General features: G+C 36.3%; 1 protein-coding gene across 2 annotated transcripts; it reads left to right on the top strand.

Annotated features, from left to right (window-relative positions):
- Positions 1-1,306: 1,306 nt before the first annotated feature.
- On the top strand, positions 1,307-18,497 carry RPAP3 (RNA polymerase II associated protein 3). Of its 2 annotated transcripts, XM_031055586.1 has the most exons (17): positions 1,307-1,446; positions 1,540-1,698; positions 2,289-2,429; positions 2,831-2,953; positions 4,162-4,289; positions 4,832-4,953; positions 5,285-5,355; positions 6,362-6,493; positions 7,862-7,989; positions 9,610-9,731; positions 11,144-11,214; positions 11,378-11,494; positions 13,188-13,399; positions 14,530-14,725; positions 15,323-15,420; positions 16,822-16,922; positions 18,009-18,497. In XM_031055586.1, exons 2-17 carry the CDS (start codon positions 1,543-1,545, stop codon positions 18,098-18,100), a joined length of 2,010 nt encoding a protein of 669 aa, XP_030911446.1. In that variant the 5' UTR covers positions 1,307-1,446; positions 1,540-1,542; the 3' UTR covers positions 18,101-18,497. The 2 variants fall into 2 exon arrangements, with proteins under 2 accessions (XP_030911446.1, XP_005419308.1); XM_005419251.2 differs by lacking the exon at positions 1,307-1,446 and having other exon boundaries at positions 1,518-1,698.
- Positions 18,498-23,157: the final 4,660 nt, after the last annotated feature.

Raw genomic sequence — 23,157 nt, forward strand, 5'->3', positions numbered from 1 at the left:
AGGGGAGTCGCTGGGAGCAGCAGCCTTCGGGTGCTGGGAGCGCTCAGCGTTGAGAGTCGAATAAAAGTGCCCTGAAGGGTGTAAGGGCTGTGCCGCCGAGGCTGCTGTTCAGTGCGTGGGTTAAAGTCGTCGCTAAGTTGTGTGCGGCTGCTGGGTAACGGAGCACTTTGACTTTATACACTTTAGCAGGATGCTTTAGAGTGACAGATAACAATCAGCCAGATTTCATGTTAGGTTTTTGCCTGCGTGAGAATATTGTTTTAGTCAGACATAGGAAAAAGAAAAGTTCAACAGATTATATGGTATTTTTTTGCATATTTTGGTACCTTGTTCTACCTACCTAGAAATGCTAAAGTGTATGGAATATTTGATGTGTCCTTGCCCAAGTTGCACGAAATTAACAGACTGAATATTACAGTGGTAGTTCGGCATGGGACAGCAGTTGAAGGTGAACAGTAAGCTGCTGGACTGGAAACGTGATGAAAGCTATGTGTTTTTGGCTTCACTGAAAGTTTCTTTCTGTTTTGTTTCAAATAGACCTAATACATTGCTCAAGATAATTGTCACCTCCTGTGCATGAACTAGGGAGAAACAAACTGCTGCAGCAGGGCGTCTACTTAGCTGCTTATTCCTGAGCATGTAAAAACATTTCTGCTTTGGTAGCATCGGTTCAGTAGTAATCGTACAGTGTGTTTTTCTCTCTCTTTGAGACCCTTGTTTGTAATTCTGGATGGCACATTGTACCACAGAAATCATTAGCTTTGTTTGGCTCATAAATTTTTATATTGTTGTGCTACTAGGTTATTGCACAGATGTGAAAAATAACGTTAAATAAAGCATGTGAAATAGCTTAGATCTTTTTCTTCCTTAAAATCTTTATGTGTAGTATCTCTACAAATAGCCTATTTATATTTCAGTGAGGCTTATAACAGATCCTGAAGCTTGCCATCAAGAGGTTAAAGTTAGCAACCATTCATAACTCTCTTTGTCTAAGTTTGTATTTAGCTTATCATCAGTTACTTAATCGTGATTGTTTTCAAAACATGTTTGCCTCATCCTTTCTGATTTTTGTGCTACACATGGGAGGTTTCTTTTTTTCAGAATTGTAACCAAAATTTATAAGGTTACTTTTTAATTGTGAATTGATATTTTTGTGATAATAAAACTTCTTTCACTTAAGACAACAAAATCTATGAAGACAATCAAGTGTTAATAATTATACAACCATGTTTTAGGGACTTGTTTGCAGTTTCAGGATTACCATTGACTTGTTGGGTGCTTTACCTTATAGTTAGGAAAACATGAATTGCTGTTTGTTATTATATAGTTTGTTTTATCTGAGTAATATGGCTTCACTTCATTTTTCAAAGATATTTAAACTGTGTTTCTTCTTTGTCTCTTAGTGTTTGATGTTCCTACTATGCTATTGGGAAGTCTGACTGGCATGTAAGTCAGGCTTGTTAATTTTGAAGTAGCTTCCTTCACTACATACTTCCAATATTTTTTTAGTAGAAGGCTATTTTCCTTGAATTTTGGCAGATTATGATGAGTGCACCAAGTAAAGCGGTAGAACTGCAGCTGCAAGTGAAGCAAAATGCTGAAGAGCTGCAGGATTTCATGAGAGAATTGGAGAGCTGGGAAAAAGATATTAAAGAAGTGGATTCTGAACTCAGGAAACAGAGTGGGGTCCCAGAAGAGGTAAGAAAACACAAGACCAGTGTCAACTCAGCTATTCATACTGTGATAGTGTTTATAATAATTGTGTTTTACATTAGCAAAATGACATTTTTTTTTACTTAAAATATCTGAATAGAGGGCATAAACTAATCCATGATGTGTTCTTACCTGAAGTAAATGAGAGATTCCTCTGTAAACTGCACCACCCACAGAGCCGTGGGCCAGTAGCCCCTGAAGGTGATGAGGCCAGTAAATTTTTTATCGGTTCTGGGTAGATCTATGGGAATATTTCTGTTTGCAGCATCAGTATTGGTAATTTACTGCTGACATTTAGCATATTTAAGTGATTCTTTAGTGATACTCTGAAGACAGTAGTCTTCTAAAACTCAGTTTTATATCATACATGTAATATTCACTATTAAGTCTTTAAAGATTTATGCTTGTAGTTCTTAGTGGTTTTGTAGAGCTCATGAGAACAGCTTGCTGGATGGATTTCTAAAATAAAACTAACCACTAGATAAATATTCTGTCTAGATACAGATGTTGTAGATTCTTCAGTGCAAGTGATTTCCACACATCTGTTTTATAATAAGTTACTTAATTCTATTTAGAATTTGCCACCAATTCGAAACAAGACTTTTAAGAAAAAGAAGAAAAGCAAAAATAAAGTCCCCTCAAAGATAACCTCTGAGGAAAACAAGAAAAACAAGATCAAGTCTTACGATTATGAAGCATGGGGAAAACTTGATGTGGTGAGTCTTAAGATTTGCTTTGTTGCTACTCTTGTCCCCAGTTGATTCTGTGTTAAATAAAATTTTGTTACAGCGCTGAGAATTCAGTCCACTAGTCAGTATCTTACTGTGCTGGGTACTGTATAGGGTGGCTTTCTCCCAAAAAGATTACAAATTTAACATTTGGAATATTGATAAGTACTTGTTTTTTTATTGACTGTGCTTTCATCCAGCAGATTGAATTTTAGTTTGAGGGAAAAAAATCTGTTTTAACAATAAGCCTATTAAAAGGTCATAATTATAGTAGAATATAAGACTAAGCACAACTGTCAGTATTGACATTAATAAAATCTTACTTGTATTATTTTGTGCTGTTAAATTATAATGAAGATAACAATTTGACTTTTTGTTTCTGATTCCAGGATAAAATACTTGAAGAACTTGATAAAGAAGATAGTACTCATGATTCTGTATCTCCAGAATCAGACTCTGAAGAGGATGGAATTCATGTAGATGCTGAAAAGGCTCTTGCAGAGAAGGAAAAGGTTATAGAATTATAGATGTTTATTATTGGTAAAGAAGAAATTTAGGTATAGGAGTATTTGCAATTTTCTTTTAAAAGATCATCTACTGAGACCACATATCTAGTAAAAGAATTGCCTGTTTGGAAGTCTTTCTGTCTGCTTCCCTGCCCATTATTCCAAAATAGAAAATTCTCACTGCAGTTCTATTTCTTCTCATTGTCAGTAGCAGCAAGCTTGGCAGATTCTAATTAATGTATGCCTGTGATGACAAATGTATTGGTGATGTTTTGCTTTGAGAGGTTGAATGGCTGTATAGAATTGCTATATAGAGCAAACTGGTTTTTACCTGAGCACAACATCTGAATGCCCCAAACTAAATCTGCAAGAACTTAAAATTACTTCCTTTGTGAAGGCAGTAAATCTGGGAATGGTCGGTGAACGTCATTGCTTTAATAATGGAAAGTTCATACCACTTCAGTTTTACCTAATAGAGTAGGATATAGAAAGAGATCTGTCTCAGGCTTCATTGCCATAAGAAGTAGCTGTGTAGCAGCTTCTGTGTTTTTGATAAACTTCTCTGTTTGTAAGCAATCACCTAACCCATCTGCCAGTCAATATTGACTTCAGTAGTTCTAGCTTTGGTTTGGGTTTTTGTGGGATGAGTTGATTGGTTTTTTGCTTGTTTTTAACTGTCTGTGTGGATGGTATTTGTGTTGTATTCCTGCTGCTGTGGGAATTCCTTCACATGCAGTCTGCACTGAGAAGCTGAGGTATCCTTTGGCCATTATTATCTTGGCTGCAGTGAGGTCATTGAGGGTGTGTGAGGTAAAAGTTGTGTCCCAGAGGAGGCAGAAATGAAAATGTTGACTTGGAAAGCAAAGATGACAAACCTAGTTACTGAAAACTTAACCTCATTTGGTAATTTAAGTAGGTATGTATATGCTTGTTACACGTTTCTAGAAATTACCTAGAGATACTGAAAATGAATATTTTATAGACCTCTGTTAGAGAATATATAATGAAAATTATTTAATATGGTGCACTTAGAATATGTTAGCATATTTCATAGTAAAGCAGTATTTTGTGAGGAATGTTGAACAAAAATATGTAAGCATTTCTAGAATACTTTGAATTTTTAGGGTTTTTAATTAGCATTGTAGCTGCCAATATATAGTAACTTGCTGAAAATTCTGAAAAATGCTGAAAAACTTGCTCTTTTCTATTCACAGGGGAATAAATACTTCAAACAAGGAAACTTTGATGAAGCTATAAAATGCTATACTAGAGGGATGCATTCTGATCCGTACAATCCAGTATTGCCCACAAACAGAGCATCAGCTTTTTATAGAATGAAAAAGTAAGACTTGCATTGTTAAATCTGTAATAGTTTTGTACTTGAAATGCTACCTTCAGATTTTTGGTCTAGTTTTAATTCTTGATTTATGCATCATGCTGTGTTGTTGCAACCTGCCTTCCAGTTTCAAAGTAAAATAGGAATCACCAGGAGAAATCGTCTGGTAGTCTCCCTCATCAATTTTTCCTTAGCTTGCACACTAGCAGTTCACCATCTTCTGTGTTAACAGTGTAAGACTTCAAGAGAAAAGAGGAGGAGAAAGTTAAATTGCCTTTCACATTCAGTGAGCTCTGTTTCTAAGACTTTGATTTGTTTTGGGTGAAGAAAGGGGACTTGGTTATTCTTCTGTGGCAGTAGAGATTCTTTTCTGTTGTTAATGTATTCAGAATCAAGAAACGTGTAAGTACTTGGTTTGTGCCCCTTCTGAAGCATGTAAGATTCCCATCTTATCAAGAACCTGGTGACACGTAGAGTAAGATGAACTGCTGAAATCTTGGGGTTTGAAACCTAGATGTGTCCAAACTACTCATTCATTTTTTTGATAGGTTTTCTGTTGCGGAATCTGACTGCAATTTAGCACTTGCTTTAGATAAAAATTACGTAAAGGCTTATGCGAGAAGAGGGGCCGCTCGCTTTGCTTTGAAAAATCTTCAGGGTGCTAAAGAAGGTGGGTCTTCTTAAAATTCTTTTGTTAAAATACATACAGACTTGTGTGATCTACTTCTTTAGTGTAGGAATTTAATTTTCATTTCCTATAAACAAAGAAATACCATGTTGCATATTCTTCTGGCAAGGTAAAATTCAAGTAGCAAGTCCAAATTATAGTGGTAGATGTTAGTAGTTCTTGAATAATTCAGCTTTAACTGTTCTAGAATGATTTATTACTTGAAATATCCCAGGCTTCTTGGGTAATTACAAAAAAGGTTTATCTTAAAAAAATGCTCTTCTTACTGGTCTGTGCTTGCTCCCTGAAACATAGTTTTCTGGTCTTCTGATAGATTATGAAAAAGTTTTGGAGCTGGATGCCAACAACTTTGAAGCAAAAAATGAACTGAAGAAAATTGATCAGGTAAAAAGGTTAATAGACTCTACCATAAATTAATACACCCTGTTCCATTTATGTCTGTGCCAATTTTTATAACAAGAACTGATTCAATAAATTACCAATAAAGATGCTTTTTCTGGCATCTGAAGTTCTTTGAGGTCAAAATCTTTAATGGAGTTTCTTTTGGAGAAACTCACACATCTGCAAATATCAGTGTAGTATTGGATCCCAGATTAAGACTGCATGTGTGCACCATGTGGTGTCTTTCGGACTTTTTTGTTGTTTTGGACCTTTTTTTGTTGTTGGTTGGGTTTTGGTGGGCTGGTTGATTGGTTTATTTTTTAATTTTCCCCAATTTTCTACCTCCTATGTTAATGCTTTTTTCAGTCATGCCTAGTATTTTAGTATAAGGAAGCACAGCACATGAGAGGTCTTCTGTGTTCTCTTGGCCATAAAACTGCATTGCTAGCCTGCTTGTAGTCCACTGATTGCTGTGGTCAACCAAACCAGAAAGTTGTTCTAAGAACAGAACGAAATACTTCTAGTGCGAGTTAGATTCTTTGCATGACAGGGAGAATGTTAATTATGATGACCTTTGTAAATATAAGCTCACCTGTCACTTCTGTATGAATTTACTTACACCTCTTCAACTGTGTTTTTGACAGTGGTTGAAAAATTTATTTTCAGAATGAAGATGCAAAGTCTCCTGTAATTGGAGAAATAAAAGATATGTGAATTGGATTGTATAGAAAGGTTCCATGAGTCATTCCACGCTGTGCTTCAGAAGTTACATACTTCTAATTTACCAAGCATTATTCTGACTTGCAGTCCCTCAAAGAAATACATTTTCAAGAAACAAATTGTTTTTAAATTGTCTCTTCAATTTGTATTTAATTTAAAACACAGGCACTTCTGTTAAAAAGCTTGGCAGATTTTCCTATCTTAAAAGTTTAGAAGTTACTGTAATTTATGTTCTGAAAATGTTTAGGTGAGAAAATACTTACTGAAGGGAAAAATTATGTTTTTACAGGCTCTGTCATTAAAAGAAAATTCAGAACAGAAAGAGTTTGAAGATGGAGTCAGAACAGGATTAACAGATGAAGAGAAGCAGCGCATTGAAGACCAACAGCTTAAGCAGAAGGCAATTGCAGAAAAAGATCTGGTAGGTCACAGGTTCTGGTGGAACAGGAGAAACCTAGTAAAGAAAAAGCTGCTGTTAGTTACGCTGCTTTTAGTTATGCAAATGTATAAATTAAACCTGATACCACCTTGAACTTCATACATGGAATGTCCTTGATGTTACCTCAAGTGTTTCCCATTTTGCCTCTAAGAAGGTGAATGGAACAGTGAGTTCTGTTTGGATTTGTCTGGAGGAATACTTAAAAAGGGTAGCTTTTATAGCCCAAATTGTATATGCAAAATTTCAAAGTCATGGTAAGACAGGTAGAACTTAAACTGCATTTTACAAAGATTCTATTTCTCCATTATTATAAGTCTTGATGCTTTCTTGCCCAAGGGGACTTGTGGACTATTTCTTGTTTTCAAACCTCTGATTACATGATGAATAGTAGTTATGAAAAGGACTTTGGGGGTGCAGGCAACAATGACAATGAAAATGTATCTCTGGATGCATAGTCTTGACTCACAGTTGGCTTATTGATTTGTCCCTCTCACCACTCTTTCAATAAATAAATAGCATTAATTAAACCTTAATTTTTCTGCTCGCTTACCTAGCTATGTAACTCCTAATTTGTTGCCATTATTCATGTTTGCTGTACTGGTTGTAAGAAGTAATTAGTCAGATAAGAATGAAAATATGCATTAAGGAGCAAGAGTTTGATTAGGTCTCAGAAGAGAAGTTTCAGTCCAGTGCAATAGTTCATTGGCAGCAGAGCTGACTCACTGCAGGCCTTGTTCCTGGTTACATGGATCAAGTCTGAACTGTGGCCTTTCTGGTTTTTTGTCAGTCAGTAGAGAAGTAGCAGAGATGTGCAGCTTCAAATCAGTATCGAGAAGCAAGAGGTAATGTTAGTTCCCTAGAAACAAACGAAAAAGTAATGTAATTTTCTTGTATGGAGCATTATTTAAAAAACAGCAACAACATTTGGACCAAGGTGATATTTGAGGATAAGTTTTATGGAGCAGGATAAATATGAATTTGTGAAGTGCATAAAATCATCTTGAAAGGGGAATTGTAAACGTTCAGCTTGTGTTTAAATTCATGAGGTACAGGGTAGGTTATCCTGCACATCAAGCATAAAGTTAAATAACAAGTTGAACTATGGATGTAGCAAAGGCTTTTTTTATCCTTGAAGTATTAGAAAGTATTAAGATAGTTTTTGTGTTCTGCCTCCAAACTTAGGTAGGAAGAAATGCACTGTAACTGTCTGCTCTGATGTGGGTGTTCTTTGCAGTTCATCTTCATAATGTGGTCACCCTCTCTGGAAAAAAGGATAAGAAAAAGTTCATTGCACTGGATTTTCTCAAGGCTGGTTTGTTTTTTTTTTTCGTTTGGACCTAAATGTTCCAGGGTAACGGTTATTTCAAAGAAGGAAAGTATGAGGCTGCAATAGAGTGTTACACCCGCGGTATCGCAGCAGATGGCACCAATGCACTACTGCCAGCTAACAGAGCCATGGCCTACCTAAAGATTGAGAAGTAAGTGGAATTGCACATGCTGTACTGTTTGTTGTAAATCAGGAGGAATAATGATCCAGCAGATTTTCACTCAAGTTGAGTTATTGTCACTCCTCATTTTTGTTAGAATTCAGTATAGAATAAATCAAATTGAAAGCAGTAAAGGAGAGGGAACAAATCTGTATGTGTAATCTCAAAATGCAATTTGTAGGAAGCAAGTTCTGAGAGAATAAAATAGCACCAGTATGAAATAATGGTTTCTGAAGTTGAATTTTCATTCTTTTTCATGTGTGCAAAATCCAGATATTCACCTTTCTGAAAGGAACTGCCCAAAGCTTTGTGTTTGACTATGAAACCAGTTTCAATGTTTCTAAACATTGCTCTGTAAAAAGAAGTGAATTATAACTTCTGACTTTGGAGAGAATGAATAACAGCTTTTTCTGGAAATTTTTACATTTTAAATTTTTTTTTAACTCCACTGATAGAGGCGTGTGTGTGTTGCTTGTTTATTTTAAATTAAGTTTTATCCAAATAACCCAGAAACTGTATGGAAATTCATGCTTTTCAGCAAATTAGATAAGTTCCATATGGCCAGTTTTTAGGTGTGAGCTTCGTTTGTGATGGTGTGGTAATTTAAAATTTGTAAGCTGGTAGCATGAAGAGCAGAGGGCTATGTTGGTCATCTGTTTTAACATGACACGGCTGAGTATCTCTAGAGACAGTAGATTGATCTCAAATTAGGATAAGATGAGTTGCATGGATACTATTTCTGACACAACACTTGTAATTTAAAGGACATCAGAATACAAATAATCTTCTGTGAGATTCAGAGGAAGCAATACTTAATTGAATGACCAAGCAAGAAAATTGTTTCCCTATGATGAATCATGTATCATAAGTCTTTACATTTCAAAGAGGACCAAACATAAATGCAACAAAAGCCCGTTGGTATTCTTACAAACTGCTAGTGCTGATGAGAACAGCAAATAAAAATTAATTTGCATAAATTTAATGATAGTTTGAACATGGAGAAGAGGGATGAATGAAAATATTTTATTAAGCACGTAGTGGAATCATGATCTAATGTAACAATATAAATGGGATGAGGAAATTTAATCTTAAAATGAAGCAAATTACATTAATGCAAGGATATTCTGAGTTCTCATTCTGAAATAGTGAAGGACACAGAATTCCAAATGTAGAGAAATTTATTCTCATGTATACTTGCTTCTCCTCTCTGGTATGTTTTCTTTGTTTGTAATGGTATTTCTGGTTTTCAGAAGTACAAAGCCACGGTACTAACTTGGATTTTAAGGCTGTTGTTGAATTTTTAAAGTGGACTCTGCTCTGACAAGCTTTAATATGGTTTTTTTTTCTTTACAGAAGATGTGAATTTTTGTAATGCTGAAAAAAGTCAGCACTCTGTTTTGAGATACCAAAAGATACAGCTTAAATTTCAAGGTGCTGAGAAACCATATTTTATGCGAGTTTTTTTTAATTCACATTTTAGCTCAGTGATATGTTTATGTATGTAGGTAATGAAGATCTGCCTTTATATTTTAGTTGGTTTGGGCAGTTCTGTCATCTCATGAAACTGCCTCTTGAAACTGATTTTTAATTTTGTGCTATGCTTTTGCTGAGGTACAAAGAGGCAGAAGATGACTGCACACAAGCTCTGCGCTTAGATGCTTCCTATTCTAAAGCTTTTGCCAGAAGAGGAGCTGCCAGAGTTGCTCTTGGGAAGCTAAAGGAAGCTATTCAAGGTATGATTTTGAATTAGCCTTAATGTGGTAGGTAAGAGATCAGTATTAGGATATGCTGGTCTTTTTTTGTTCTGACTTCTGAGATTGTCAGTGCAGAAGTTAAGAATGAAGTGGTTTCTCTTGGATTTCACTGAATATATGTTAAAACTCTGGTGTTGGTGCCCACATAATGGGAAGACAGTTTTGTGTGAAATTGCAGCTGTTGCTGTTTATAAGTGGTAAGAAATAGTTTGGAAAGTTCATTTAAAGTAGGTAATTATGTAGACATTAGGATGACTTATAAGGGGACGGTGAGGTAGATTGAGAACTGACTGAACAGCAGATCCTGGAGGGTCTTAATCAGTGACACAGGGTCTAGTTGGAGGCCTGTCACTGGTGGTGTCTCTCAAGGTTCAATACTGAGCCCATTGTGGTTTAACTTGTTCATCAGTGACTTGATGAAGGTGCAGGTGCCTCCTCAGCAAGTTAGGTGATGATACAAAGCTTGGAGGAGCAGCTGATACCCCAGGGTGCTGTGAGCCTTCCAGAAGGACCTTGACAGATTGGAGAGATGGGCAGAGAGGTACCTTCAGAAATCCAAAAGGGAAATGTAGGGTCCTGCAGCTGAGGAAGAACAACCTCTGCACCAGCACAGACTCTGGCTGACCTGCTGGGAGGAGGACCTGGCGGACAACAAGCTGTCCATGAGCCAGCAGCGCCCTTGTGGCTAGGAAGGCCAATGGAATCCTGGGCTGCATTGGGAAGAGCACTGCCAGCAGGTCCAGGGAGGTGATCCTGCCCCTCCACTCAGCCCTGCTGAGGCACATCTGGAGTGCTGTGCCCGGTTCTGGGCTCCTCAGTGCAAGAGAGACATGGAGCTCCTGAAGTGGGTCCCACAGAGGGTGACAAAGATGATCAGGGGAATGGAACATCTCTCTTATGAGGAAAGGCTGAGGGGGCTGTGCCTGTTCAGTCTGGAGAAGAGATGACTGAGGGATGACCTCACCAATGTCTATCAGTATCTGAAGGGAAGGTGTCAAAAGGATGGAGCCAGGCTCTGCTGGGTGGTTCCAAGCAATAGGACAAGAGGCAACAGGCGGAAACTGATGCACAGGGAGTTGTACTTGAATATGAGAAAGAAATTCTTACTGTGCAGATGATCAAGCACTGGAGCAGATTGCCCAGAGATGTTGTGGAGTCTCCTTCACTGGAGATATTCAAGAACTCTCTGGGTGCCATCCTGTGCATTGCACTCCAGGGTGACCCTGCTTGAGGGTGGTTGGACCACTGGTCCTTTCCAAACTTGGCCATTCTGTCACTTACCTGCCTTTAATTATTTTTAGAGCTATGAAAGGAAAATAGAAGGTTAAAAATCTACCACGTGTACATTGTAACTTGAAATATCTCCAGTTTCTATGTTGTTTTTCACTCAGATTTTGAAGCTGTTCTGAAGCTGGAACCTGGAAATAAACAAGCAATAAATGAACTCACGAAAATAAGAAATGTATGTATGCTTATTTGGGTATAGTGGGGGTTTGTTTGTTTAGGAGTTTTTTATAAGGCTATAGTACTATAAGGTTTTTATTCTTTATTACATTATTTTTAACATATCTTGTATTTACTCATGGAACACCTGATCTTTTGGACAACTTGGCATTCTTTTTCAGGAATTAGCTGAGAAAGAGCAGCAGACTCACCAAGAATATCCTGCAGTATTGATAAAAGAAGCAGAAATCAAAAATATAGTGAAAATGATTGATAATCCATTACAGATTAAATCAACAGTAAGTTGTTACATTAATTGCTTTCTATAATGGTGGGAAAAGTAGAGTTTGGGGTTAAAATCTGCTTTCTATATTGTAGACTAACCCCTGATAGATATCCTTGCCTGTGGAAAGCCAAAGATACATAAATTTGCTCTTTTGATATTTTCAAGAACATATACACGCATGGAAATGCTGATGTTCACAGCAGTGGTGGGGTAAGCATTCAGCCTGCAGTACCATCCTCAGCAAACATGGCGTATGCATACATTTATAATGTGGAATAGGCAGGCAGCCCCAAACCCCTGGCTTGTGCCCATAGGTAACATTGCAGTTGAGAGTAAATGAGAGAAAGTTGTGAACCTCTGGGTAAACTTTTCTTCATTTCTACTGCTGTTCACAGTTTTTACAGCAGCCATAGTGGTTATAAGACAAGTTGCCTCCTTGTGCCATATGCTGCTGTCACCTAGGGCTGCTTTCCAAGGAGCTTTGAGCGTGCATTTTCATCCATGTAAACCGCAGGACAGCTGGATATTGGTTTTCAATAAGCAATGTATTTGGACTATGATTTATCAGTGGTTATAGTCAGATGAATGAGTTGTAGATGAAAAAATGTAATACCAGGTTTCTTTATGTATTAGGCTTCCTCTTTTAGTTCATTTAATTTTTATACATTCAGCAATGAGTTGTGTAAATACAAAGAGTGCTTGTGCTTTGTACGTGTATGCACTCACTCTATTTGAAAACCTTTGTTTACCCTTATAAGTAATGTAATTCAGATGGATAGTTTTAATAGAAAGTGTGTGATTATTTTGATCCTTTGGGAGAGAGGAGTGTTATTTCCTCTCTATAACTAGAAACATTATTTCTTTAAACGTAAATGAAGTAGCTGAAATACTATAGGTAGTTATATTTATTAAGTGTTCACTTCAGCTGCTAAATTAAATGAAGATGCTAGATTGGTTGTATTCCTCTTGTTATTTTGTTAAGGTAGAAAAAGTATAGATGAAACATCTGTGCTTTTAGTACTGCCATTTTCTAGAAGTCTGAATTGTTGAGTGTGTTTAAGCATGTGCATGTGCATCAGTATTTCTAGAGCAATACATACTATGTTCATGTTCAGGAATGAAGTTCTAAAGTAAGAAGTGATGAGAGCTTTTTTTCTAAGACCTGTGATGGTGGTGCTAGGTGATGGTCAAAAATTATGGGGTTCATGAAGCATTTTAGCACATGATGGAATTAATTACCTTGGGATGTATGTAATTTGGTCAGTCAGCAGGGTTGAGTTCCAGATATTTATTATATGAAAATTTGAAGTTGTGGGCCTCTGTTGTTGGATTTTTTTTGTTCTGCTAAATTACAAAGCTGTACCACGTAATGGGACAAAGTATATGATAGATCCTGCCTATTCAACCTTGTGTGAAACAATATACATTTTTAATTATTACTGGGAAAACAGATTACACATGGAGATCCATAAGGATATACTGGTTTATGAGGGTAAAGCAATAAAATTATCATATCAGGCTTCACGTAGATTTTTATGGTTTCCTGGTTTTGCCATTTACCTTTATGCAAAGTGTCTTCTCTGTGCACCACTGCAGAGGTAACTGGTTATCATACAATTATTTTAAGTTACACACAGCTGTGTCTGGAGTCTGTTTAAACACTTGTGTTGAGTCCACATGTGACATGAGGACTGTGCTCTGTTTAGAAGCCATTGCGAAGAATAGATATTGAAGAAGTTGATGATGATGATACATCAGATGGGGACTTGCCCAGCACTACTTTAGTCAATAACTGGAGGAATTCAGTGAGTGTTGAAGCAACAGAAGCTCTAGATCAGGATGATCTGTTGACTACAGTTGATATTCCAAAAGCGAAGCACTTGAAAATAGAAGAAATCAGTGATACATCACTATCACAGTAAGTATAATAATTCTGATCCTCTTTTAGAAAGGTAAATGTAGTTGAAATATAATCTTAATTTTCAGATGTCTGCATGTGGTGAGGTATTGAAGGTATTTTGGAGAATCTGAATTGAAAAAGCAGTGTTGAAATAAACATGCGGTTCTTGCACATTTACCTTTTTGACCACTCAGTGGTTCAGACAAATATGGTCCATTTAGTGTCAGGTGGAAAACTCAGAATTACATTGCAAATATAAAGGCATTCATATTTTTCTGCATGCTGTACTCTTTCTTGCTTGGGCACTCCGTCTTCCCTAGCTGTTTTTACAACTTTTATTTGTTGTTTTTAGAAGATATTTTGAGCAGAGTTCAAGCATTCTTTGTACCCCAGTTATGTGAGAGAAGAGGAGCAGATGAGTGTCACCACCCTTTCCTTTGCTGAGGCAGGTGGTAGCTTCAGATGTGCTCAGTTTCTAAGTCGCACTGTTAGTTAGGCAAACTGAAGTCTGTCTTGCTGAAAGTAGGCTGAAGTACAGAAGCTTTATCCTTGCTCAGTCTTAGAATTCATTGTCCACTGCATCGGCACTGCCTCATTCTGTTGATACAAAGAATCCTTACCAAAGAACTTCTGTGAGAAGCACTGGCCCCACACACTTTTCTAGCTCAGTTAGATGGATTTACTGTGAAGAGTTGAAGAAAAAAGTATATTCCTAGCCATTTCTTAATTTCTAAAAAATCAGTGGATTTAAATGAGAAATTATAGGACAAAAAATAGATCTGCTGCTGTCAGTGTTGAAACTAGTTTATCCATTTGACATTGTTACTGCTTTGCGTTATGAAATTACAGAAAATATGATTTTTTTGGTTTTGGCAGGTATATATGGGAGAAACCTACTATAAAATGCAGTTATTTCCAGAAAAAAAGTAGAGAGAGGCTGAGTAAATTTAAGTATTTGCAGATGTGGGTTTTTTTTATAAAAGGTGAAGAAAAGGAATTTTAAAATATCTGCTTAAACTAAAACACAATCTTTTCTAAAAAGTTTTCAGTATTTTCGCTTTTATTTTATAGAGGGATCTCCAATTAGGTCTCACTGTAGAATTTCCTTAAAAGTTGATTTGATTGTATGTTTCAAAATACCTTTGCAGGCTGCCTGTAAATGTGAAAAGAATTTCATCAACATTGCATCCATCTTCTCCTGCAAGCCAACAGAGAGAAAAAGAAATCAGAAGGTCATTTATGTCTGCTTCTCCAGTTCCTCCCATTCCTGCAAATTCTTTCCAGCTTGAATCTGACTTTAGAAAGTTGAAAGACTGCCCTGAAAACATGTACTTGTACCTAAAGGTATGAAACATAGAATATCAACAGTGTTTGGACAATTTCTTCAACATCAGTTGAAGAAACAGTACCCTTAGGTGGAAGGGATAGATATGTTCAGACTGCCTCCAGTATACAATAATCCCTTTACTTAATTGTCTTCACATAACAATAAGCAATCTGATGCACATTTGAGTTTTTGCTCCTTTTTATTTGCTTTAAGTACAGTCTCTGCGTTTTTTTCAAATATAGGCCCTTCTTTAAAGACTTTACATTAGTAACTATTAAATTATAATTTTCTAATGAGTGCTTCTAGGATAATTAGACATGGCAACATTTTTAAACTGAGCAAATGCTTGAAACAGCAATCTGCTCAATGTGTACTTTTACTCACATATATTTTGAAAAAAAAACACTTAACATTTTTTTAAGTTAGAAATTACTATTAGTAAAAAAACCCAAGCAAACAAGCAAAAATAGTTGTTTCATGTTAAATTCTGTGGTTTGATTTTTTTGCTTTCATGCACTTCAGCGTTGTCCATGACCTTCTAAAAATGCACATGTAGTTCTCATGACTCAGTTGTATTTTTTTGTCTAAAATTAACTTTTAAAATTTTTCTATAGCAAATAGAGCCCTCGCTTTATGCAAAGCTGTTTCAGAAGTCCTTAGATCCAGACTTGTTTAACCAGATCCTGAAAATTCTACATGACTTCTATATTGAGTAAGTTTAACTCCTCCTTTGTTTTACATTGCTTATTGCTGTTTTGAAAGGTTTGGTGGTTTTGTGGTGGAGAAAGGTTGTTTTCTTGTTTTGTGTTTGGGAGTTTTTTATTTTCTCTCTAGGCCCAACCTCGGGCTTACAAAATTGTTTCCAGCACACAGCATTACATAAGCATAATGAAATAATTTGAATTACTTAGTAGTTGCTTCTTAAGGAGTGAAACTCATAATGAAAAAACAGGCAGAAAAGAAGTGAAAAAAATACTTTTACTGAGTGTTGTTGAATTGTGCTTTGCTAAAGAGCACCAGAAACTTGCATTAATTTGTATGAAATAACTTTTGCTCATATTATTGCGTGTGTATTCTGAGAGCACATAGAATTGCCCGTTGTCCTCTATTTTAACTTTCTGAAGCTGAGAAATTCAGAGAGTTTTGGTTTTATGCCACGCTTACTGTGATGCATTCAGACCTAATTATCTGCTAGCATTTTACAGTTGCCTGTAGCAAATGTGTATTGGAGACTGAGGTTCTGATAAGACAGGACCTGACAAGTTATTTTTGAAATTTCTATCCATGCTACCATTTGAGTCCTAAAGTTCATTTCGTCTGTCAGAGGCACTGTACTGCTTTTCTGAATTACACTGTCTGAGAAGCACACACTGGATGTTTTTTGGTGTTGTTTTATGGAGATAAGCAAGCATAAATCAATGTTTGCCTTTCCCTTGGTTTCCTTAGAAAGTAAAATGTCCATCAAATGGGTGAAAAATGCTGTCTTAGAGATACAGTCCTGCATTTGGTAATACAACATAAAAAGGCTAGGAAGCTGAAATTGTTTGCTGTTAGGTAAGAGTCCTGTCTCCCTCCAAAAGAAATGTGAAATTATGAAAGAAAGATACTATTTGTTAGTATTTGTAAGAAAGGCAGTGCCTGTTTACTGTTGACCAAAAAAATGTAAAATTAACACAATCTAGGAATTTTCTGTATGGATGAAAGTTAAGGCAGCTGTAATTGGCTCAGCTTTTCAATGAGCTTCCTAAGGCCACAGGTGCTGCTTCCTTTCACACTACCTGATACATATAAAAATAGTGATGTTATGGCCAGGTGTAAGCTTTAAATCATGTAGCAGGTATTCTCTACATGACCAGCAGCCAGTTTGCATTAGTCTAGGTTTTTGTATTTCTTCAATCTTGCTCAGTAGAACAATAATACCTACATAAAGGTTTCTGGATATTGACTTCTTGCTTTGTGAATGGACAAATGGAAAGACAAAGATAGTGAATATGAAAGGGGAATTTTATTTGTCCTTTAATTTCTTGTGCCTGAATGCTTCAATATTGCTTGCAGCTACTGAATATTTCTAATCGCCAGTGGTTATTTTTATATTTGTAATAATCTTCTTCAGGAAAGAGAAGCCATCACTCATCCTTGAAATCCTCCAGAGGCTCTCTGAATTAAAAAGATTTGATATGGCAGTAATGTTTATGTCAGGTTCAGAAAAAAAAAGTAAGTAATTTGGTAGTGTCTTTGTGATACTGTAGAATCTGGCAAAAATATGTAAAACTTAGCATTACTCTTGTTTATTCTATGTAATAATCATTTTAGTTGTCTAGTTTTTTATTGTTTTAGAAGTTAATATGAATGTCATGTAATTTTTCTTAATCCTTTGACTCTTTATTTATTGTTTAGACTAGAAAACTAAAGCTAAATCCTCTTATTTTAATCAGTAATACCACTGCATTTTATTCTGATAAAATAAGCTTTGCTATCTTGTCAGTTTGTAGCTGGTAATGTTACAAATTTATGAATTTGTATGAAATCCTACATCTGAGATCCAAGATATCCAGATCATACAGTTTCCACAATTTACAACTATTTCTTGGCAAATCCTGACTTTTCTGTTGGCAAAAGAATGAAAACAGAATCTCTAAAGCACTCAGCCTAGTTGTCTGTCCTGTTCTGGAAGCATCAGTCATGTTAGTTTGCAATTTGTGTTGACATTGGCTTGAATTCATGGTTTCTAAAAGTGGGTTTTGTCTCAAACTTTTTCTTTATTTAGAGCACCAGACAGACTATGTAATAGTGAAACTCTTAAAAGAAAAACATTTCTCTTGGACCATGTAAATTTAAATTCACTATCTACAGCTGAGTTTCGCTAATTACCATATACTTCAAAATTTTGAAATGTGAATCTCCTTAAAATAAAATAACTTGACTTACTGAAGTGCAATGCGTCTTATGAATGGCATTCATGCCTTTTCCCGATGTAAGCTTTATTTGCTATTGGCATTAATGTTTGTCTTCTGCATGTAGTGGCATAGTGTCAAGTTACAAAAGAAACTAAAAGCTCTCTGTTGCCTGAATTATACACCTGTTCAAGGAAGTGTTGCTAGGCAGCTCCTGGGCATTGAAACAAAGTGAGAGTTTTGCTTTGCTACTTGTGTTCATCCTCCCAGTAGTTCAAAAATGAATTTGTATTTCGGCTGTATAATCTATATGCCCCTTACTCTCACCATGGAAAGAATTGGACTAACTTACTTTAAGAATGTGAATTACAAAAATAAGAATTCATGTTGTGATTTTCTTTTTCAGTTACACAGGTATTATTCAATCATGTGAACCACATGGGATTAAAAGATGCTTCTGTTGAAGAATTGGAGAAGAAATACGGCATTTTGTCTTAGCACGATGGCTGATGTAAATGTCCAGATTTGCACCTTTTTCATGTGGAAATTAGCTAAGAAGGCTGTAAAGACTGCAATTTTGTTGCTTTTTATAAATAATGAAACTCTTAAGCTTGGGTTAGCCAAATGGCAAGTGCCTGAAGAGATCATTATTTAGTTCTGAAGTACACTTGTTTTCCAGTACCTGAAACAATACGGATCTACATTTTCTTCAGTGGAATCTGTTTTCCTGAAAAACAGTTGGGCAGATTGACATTCAGGATCTGGACTGTAGATAGAGATCTTTATTAAAAGGAAAAAATATTTATAAACATGTCTTTGTTTATCAAATGCTGTATATTAGAATTATGCATGGGGTTTTTACTTTAGAAAATAAACCGAATGTTGAATTGAAGATACTATATTTTTAAGGGTTTTTTTAAATTAAGATGCCTAAATCACTCTTCTGTAAAGATCCATCACATCGGAACTTCTACTGTGCAAAGTGAATCTGAAGCATGATGGCAAGAAAATTCCAGAATTTTTGCTTGAGTTTATCTAAAAGTGAAGTTTTAGCATTGGTAGCTGAGAACCTCTGAAGCTATTTCTGTGAACCTCAACTGTAACTGCAGAATAGAAGGAAGACAAATACTGTAGAATTAAACAAAAAGTTTAAAGAAAAACACTTTGTCTTCTTTCAAGAGTACTTTTAAAACAATCTGGTGAAACTTAATCCTTGTGGGTCAGTTGTTCCTGAGTGGGTAAACCCCTTAAGATGACTCAGGAGGCTAAGCAAAATACCTCAACAGTAGAAGAAGGCAAAAGCATGAAATTAACTGAAATTCTTAGATAAGATTGAGCATGAGGCATGATAAATTACTGCTCACATGACCAGAAGGAAATAACAGCACTTGTCAAGTATACTATACCAAGTATACACTCACCAAGTGGTGGTGTAAGCTTACCTGTTGCCTCTTCCATCCTGCACATGGTAATATCCTGCCAGTTTGCTTTCATCCTGAATCAGCCCTTGTGCTGTGCTGATGTTTTTCTGAAAGTTTTGGTTTGGTAGTTGTGCTTTTTTCAGAGAAATTATTAAATAGCTGTAGCATTCAAAAAGATGTCAAACTCGCAACATGAATTAGTAGGAAAAAGTGTAAATGTTGTCTTCTATGCGGTCAGTATTACAAAAATAATTTTAAAACATTTGCAGCTATGTTATGTCCTAGTTCATATATAATCTAGTTAAAAAAAAAAAAAAACAAACTGAGCTGCATGCCCAGGCCTGGTAGCAATTGACAGGAATGACATTAGTGCTGGACCCCTAAGGTAGCTTCAGATTAGCTGTGGACCTGAGCACTAGAGCAGGCAGTGCTACTGGGGGAATGGAAGAGCCTTTATATGGCACTGCTTACAGGCTACCTGCATTAAGAATGGTCACTGCTGGGTGTGTCCCAAGTTATTGATAACGGGCTATTTATTCCCCTTATTGTAAAGCACTTTGGATAAGGTATTGGTGATACTGCTGTAACTAGTACATGGTAGGGGATGCAGTAGTTACCTGATTTGTAGATACAGATGTATCTTCCTATGGACTGTTGCAAGTTGTTCAGTGTAGACCAGAGGTGTTTGCTTGACTACATTATACTAATAAACCATTTGGTATCTTCTCAAAGGCTGTTTTTTGAAAGCTGTTGTATGAAAACTGGTGCTTGGCATAGGGACCTTCAAAAGTAAAAGCAAGATCATGGCAGAAGGATTTGAAACTGTAAGCCAAGCACACTGTGGTGTGCTCTTAAAGAAAGTAAGCTGTCATTGTTGGGTTTTGTCCAAACTGCTACTTGGTGTGCTCTTAAAGAAGGTAAGCTGTCGTTGTTGGGTTTTGTCCAAACTGCTACTTTTACAGATTCCTGTTAAGGATTTGTGCATGTTGGAGAGGGCTGATGAAGTTTTCCAATCATGTAGAACTTCGTGAGGTGGATGAGTAGACCTCATTTTATGTTGGTATTGAATTTAGACTGCCAAGATTAATCTTGCAGATGATATGCTACGGTAGACTTTTGCTTTTATTTCTAAATGCAACACCTGAAGTTACTTTTCAGGCATAGAAAACAGTGCAAGATGGAGAGCAGAATGCTGGTATTCAGGGAACTGTCAGCTCCACCTGCTCCAGGAGATGGCACTGTTTTTCCCTTTTAAATTGTTGAAGACTGCCAAGTTTCTGAATTGGTAGGGTTTGGTAAAACATGGAGAGGATTCACAGATGTGAAGCAAGTAAAAAATCCTTTCTGGGGAGAGAAGTGAATTTTTTATTTTCTTTTTTAGTCCAACACACTCTACAGTGGTTATAGCCCTGTTGTGTTGGAGAAAAAAAGGGTTACATAATTAGTGTGAAGCAGTTAAAATGTGAAATACTCATAGTCCTTTGCTGTGTTAGAGCATTTGTGGTGTCAAAAATATGAGATCGTGTTTGCTGCCATGATGGATTCAGGCTTGACTTTTGAATGATTCTTTTACTTACCAGTATTAAATTATGTTTTTCTAGATAACTTTTTAGTTCATCAAGATGAGTTTTAAATTTGGATATTGTCCTCTGGTAGATCTCCAAGACACTCAAACTCCGTAGTGTCTTTTAATTCCATACCCCAAGTTGTTAGAATATTGAGGGAACTTATCCTAGGACTTAATTCTGTAGAACATCCTTACAGCTTTCCCTGTTGACAGTAGACTGTGACTTTATTTTCTTTTTTTGCTTTCCAGCAACTCTGAGTAGCTCTGCATTCATAAAGTAATTGTTTAATCTGAGCTGTGTTTTTCTTGCTTATAAGGATGTCTGGTGACAATCACACATCAAGACACTTGACTTACTGCTTTTTCATTACACTGCTCTCAAAAAAAAGGTTTTAACATAGTTTGTTCTTGGCAATACTTGTGTCAGTTACTGTGGAAAGCAAAATGAATATAGTTTGAGTACTTGTTCCCAAAGATTTTTAGGAGTTTTTTCTGGGATTGAAAATTAATGTTTGTGACACTGCTCAAGAAGTTCTTGCTGCTTTTCTTCTTCCTTTTCATTTTATTTAAAAATAATCATTTCAGTTTGCCAATTCTCATATCAACAACTACTGTTGCTTTTGAAGCTCCTTTTAAATAATTTTATTTATATAAATTTATATATCATTTTAATAACTTTAATATTAGTATAAGGTTAACATTTTGATATTTGGAGTATAAGTCTTCAGGGTCCAGAGAATCTGTGAACATCAGTTTCAGGAAATTTAGGTTCTAGCTCTTCTCCTTTACTAGGCAGAGATCTTTCTTTGTCAGTAATGTGAATGCAATTGCTTGTAGGTGCCATCACTAGGGAACACTGAAATGGAAACAGATACTGAACAGCTCATTACCAGTGTCATCGGCTGTCACTTGTTTTCTTCCATCTTCCATGACTAACATTTCCATTGTTCAGGGCAGTTTTTTGTTTTGATGCTGGTGCACTTGACAGTGCAGTCTCTTCTTACTCCTGTCAACTACTGCTTATTTTGTTTTCCTCTTGTAGATCTATGTTTTCTTGTTACTGCTACTTAATAATTATTAAACAATCTCTCCTCATTTCTATTACATGCTTTTCTCTTTTGAGATCATTGAAGAGCCCTTTGTTGTTCAGGATGATCCCTTTTCACACTTCTATCCTTTCTTCTCATTGCCATAATTTGAGCTTGTTATCTTGATATTATTTGGTAGCTGCCAACTCTGGTGTACTCTTTTCAGCCCTTTTATTTTTCTCCCATTAAACCTTAATGAGTGATGTTACAGCAGAGGAAGTAGAGAGAAGATGAAGGAAATTAAGTTTTTTAAGTTGTGTTTAGGTGCTGTGGTGTCTAGGCAGCTTGGGATTGCTCTACTGTCAGTGTTAGAATCCAAGAGTGTGGAGTGTTAAATATACATCCCCTTTTCTCTCCTTCACCTGTGTCCCACGTAGGGGCAACTGTGAGGCAAGGAGTCTGTGCCAGTCCCTTCTGCCACTAGGGTTTGTTTGTTTGTTTTCAGTAAATCCATGCTCTTCTAGGAACAGCAAAAAAGGCCTTAATAATAGCATAGGGCTGCACATTTTTTGTCTTACTTCTCCCTAGGTAAGATTCACCCTGTAGCTTTTCTTTTGGAGCAGCTGTCAAGCCACTCTTTCTCATGTCTTAGAGAGCAGTTAGTGCTTTGAATTGCATTCTATCTTTGCTATTTTTGCATGATGCTTTTTTGACTTCCTTAAGGTGTATTTCTAAGGGTTGTATTATTCAGAGGACACTATTGCTCTGCAAAATCCTTTGTTAGTGATTATCCTTGAGAGAGCAGGAAACTAGCCTGACCTCTAAGGAATGCATTCTAAACTGGAATCTAGTCTTCATGCAAATCTGTCAAATGACCTGGAATTACATTAGTGATTGATCTGACTTTTCTTGCTGGTTAGGCTTAGGGAAGGTACAGCTTTTATGATAAAAGGTGGAAGTGTATTTTTCACTGTTGTGTCTTCTCTTAAGCATGCAGTTCAGACTGATTGAAATAGTAAAGCTTTATGGGTTTCATGCATCTGTCACTTTTTTCTTTGTACCATTTCACGTAAACCATTTGTATCAGATCTTTCTTGTTACATCTGTCTCTATGTGCTGATTCCCTCTCTGAATGTCTTCATTTTCACTGTGCCTTTTCTGTTCAAAACATTGTATTCTTCACTGCTTTCTCTTTCCTGTCATTAGTTACAAGCAACTCAGCTTATGAAAGTGTAATTAGAAGGCCCCTTCTAGTTTTTAAATATTTCTGCTCAAAGCTCTTTGTTTCTGAACACTCCTTCTAGTAACCTTGCTTCTTCAGGCTCCATTTTGTAGAAATACTCCACTCTAAAGTCTGACTTTATAAACTGAAGCAAATACAGCATAAAACCCTTTTTATTCTTTTTTCTTTTGCTTTTTGTTCAAGTGATTGCTCAGTTCAGTTGTGGTTGAATACTTCAAAGTCTCTTGCTTTCTTAATAATAGCAGAAAGTAGTGCTTTCTTCAAACTTCAGACCTTCCAGTCTCTCTTCTGGCAGT

This window comes from Geospiza fortis, unplaced genomic scaffold (genome assembly GCF_000277835.1).
Source record: "Geospiza fortis unplaced genomic scaffold, GeoFor_1.0 scaffold166, whole genome shotgun sequence".
In the NCBI taxonomy this organism is placed as follows: domain Eukaryota; kingdom Metazoa; phylum Chordata; class Aves; order Passeriformes; family Thraupidae; genus Geospiza; species Geospiza fortis.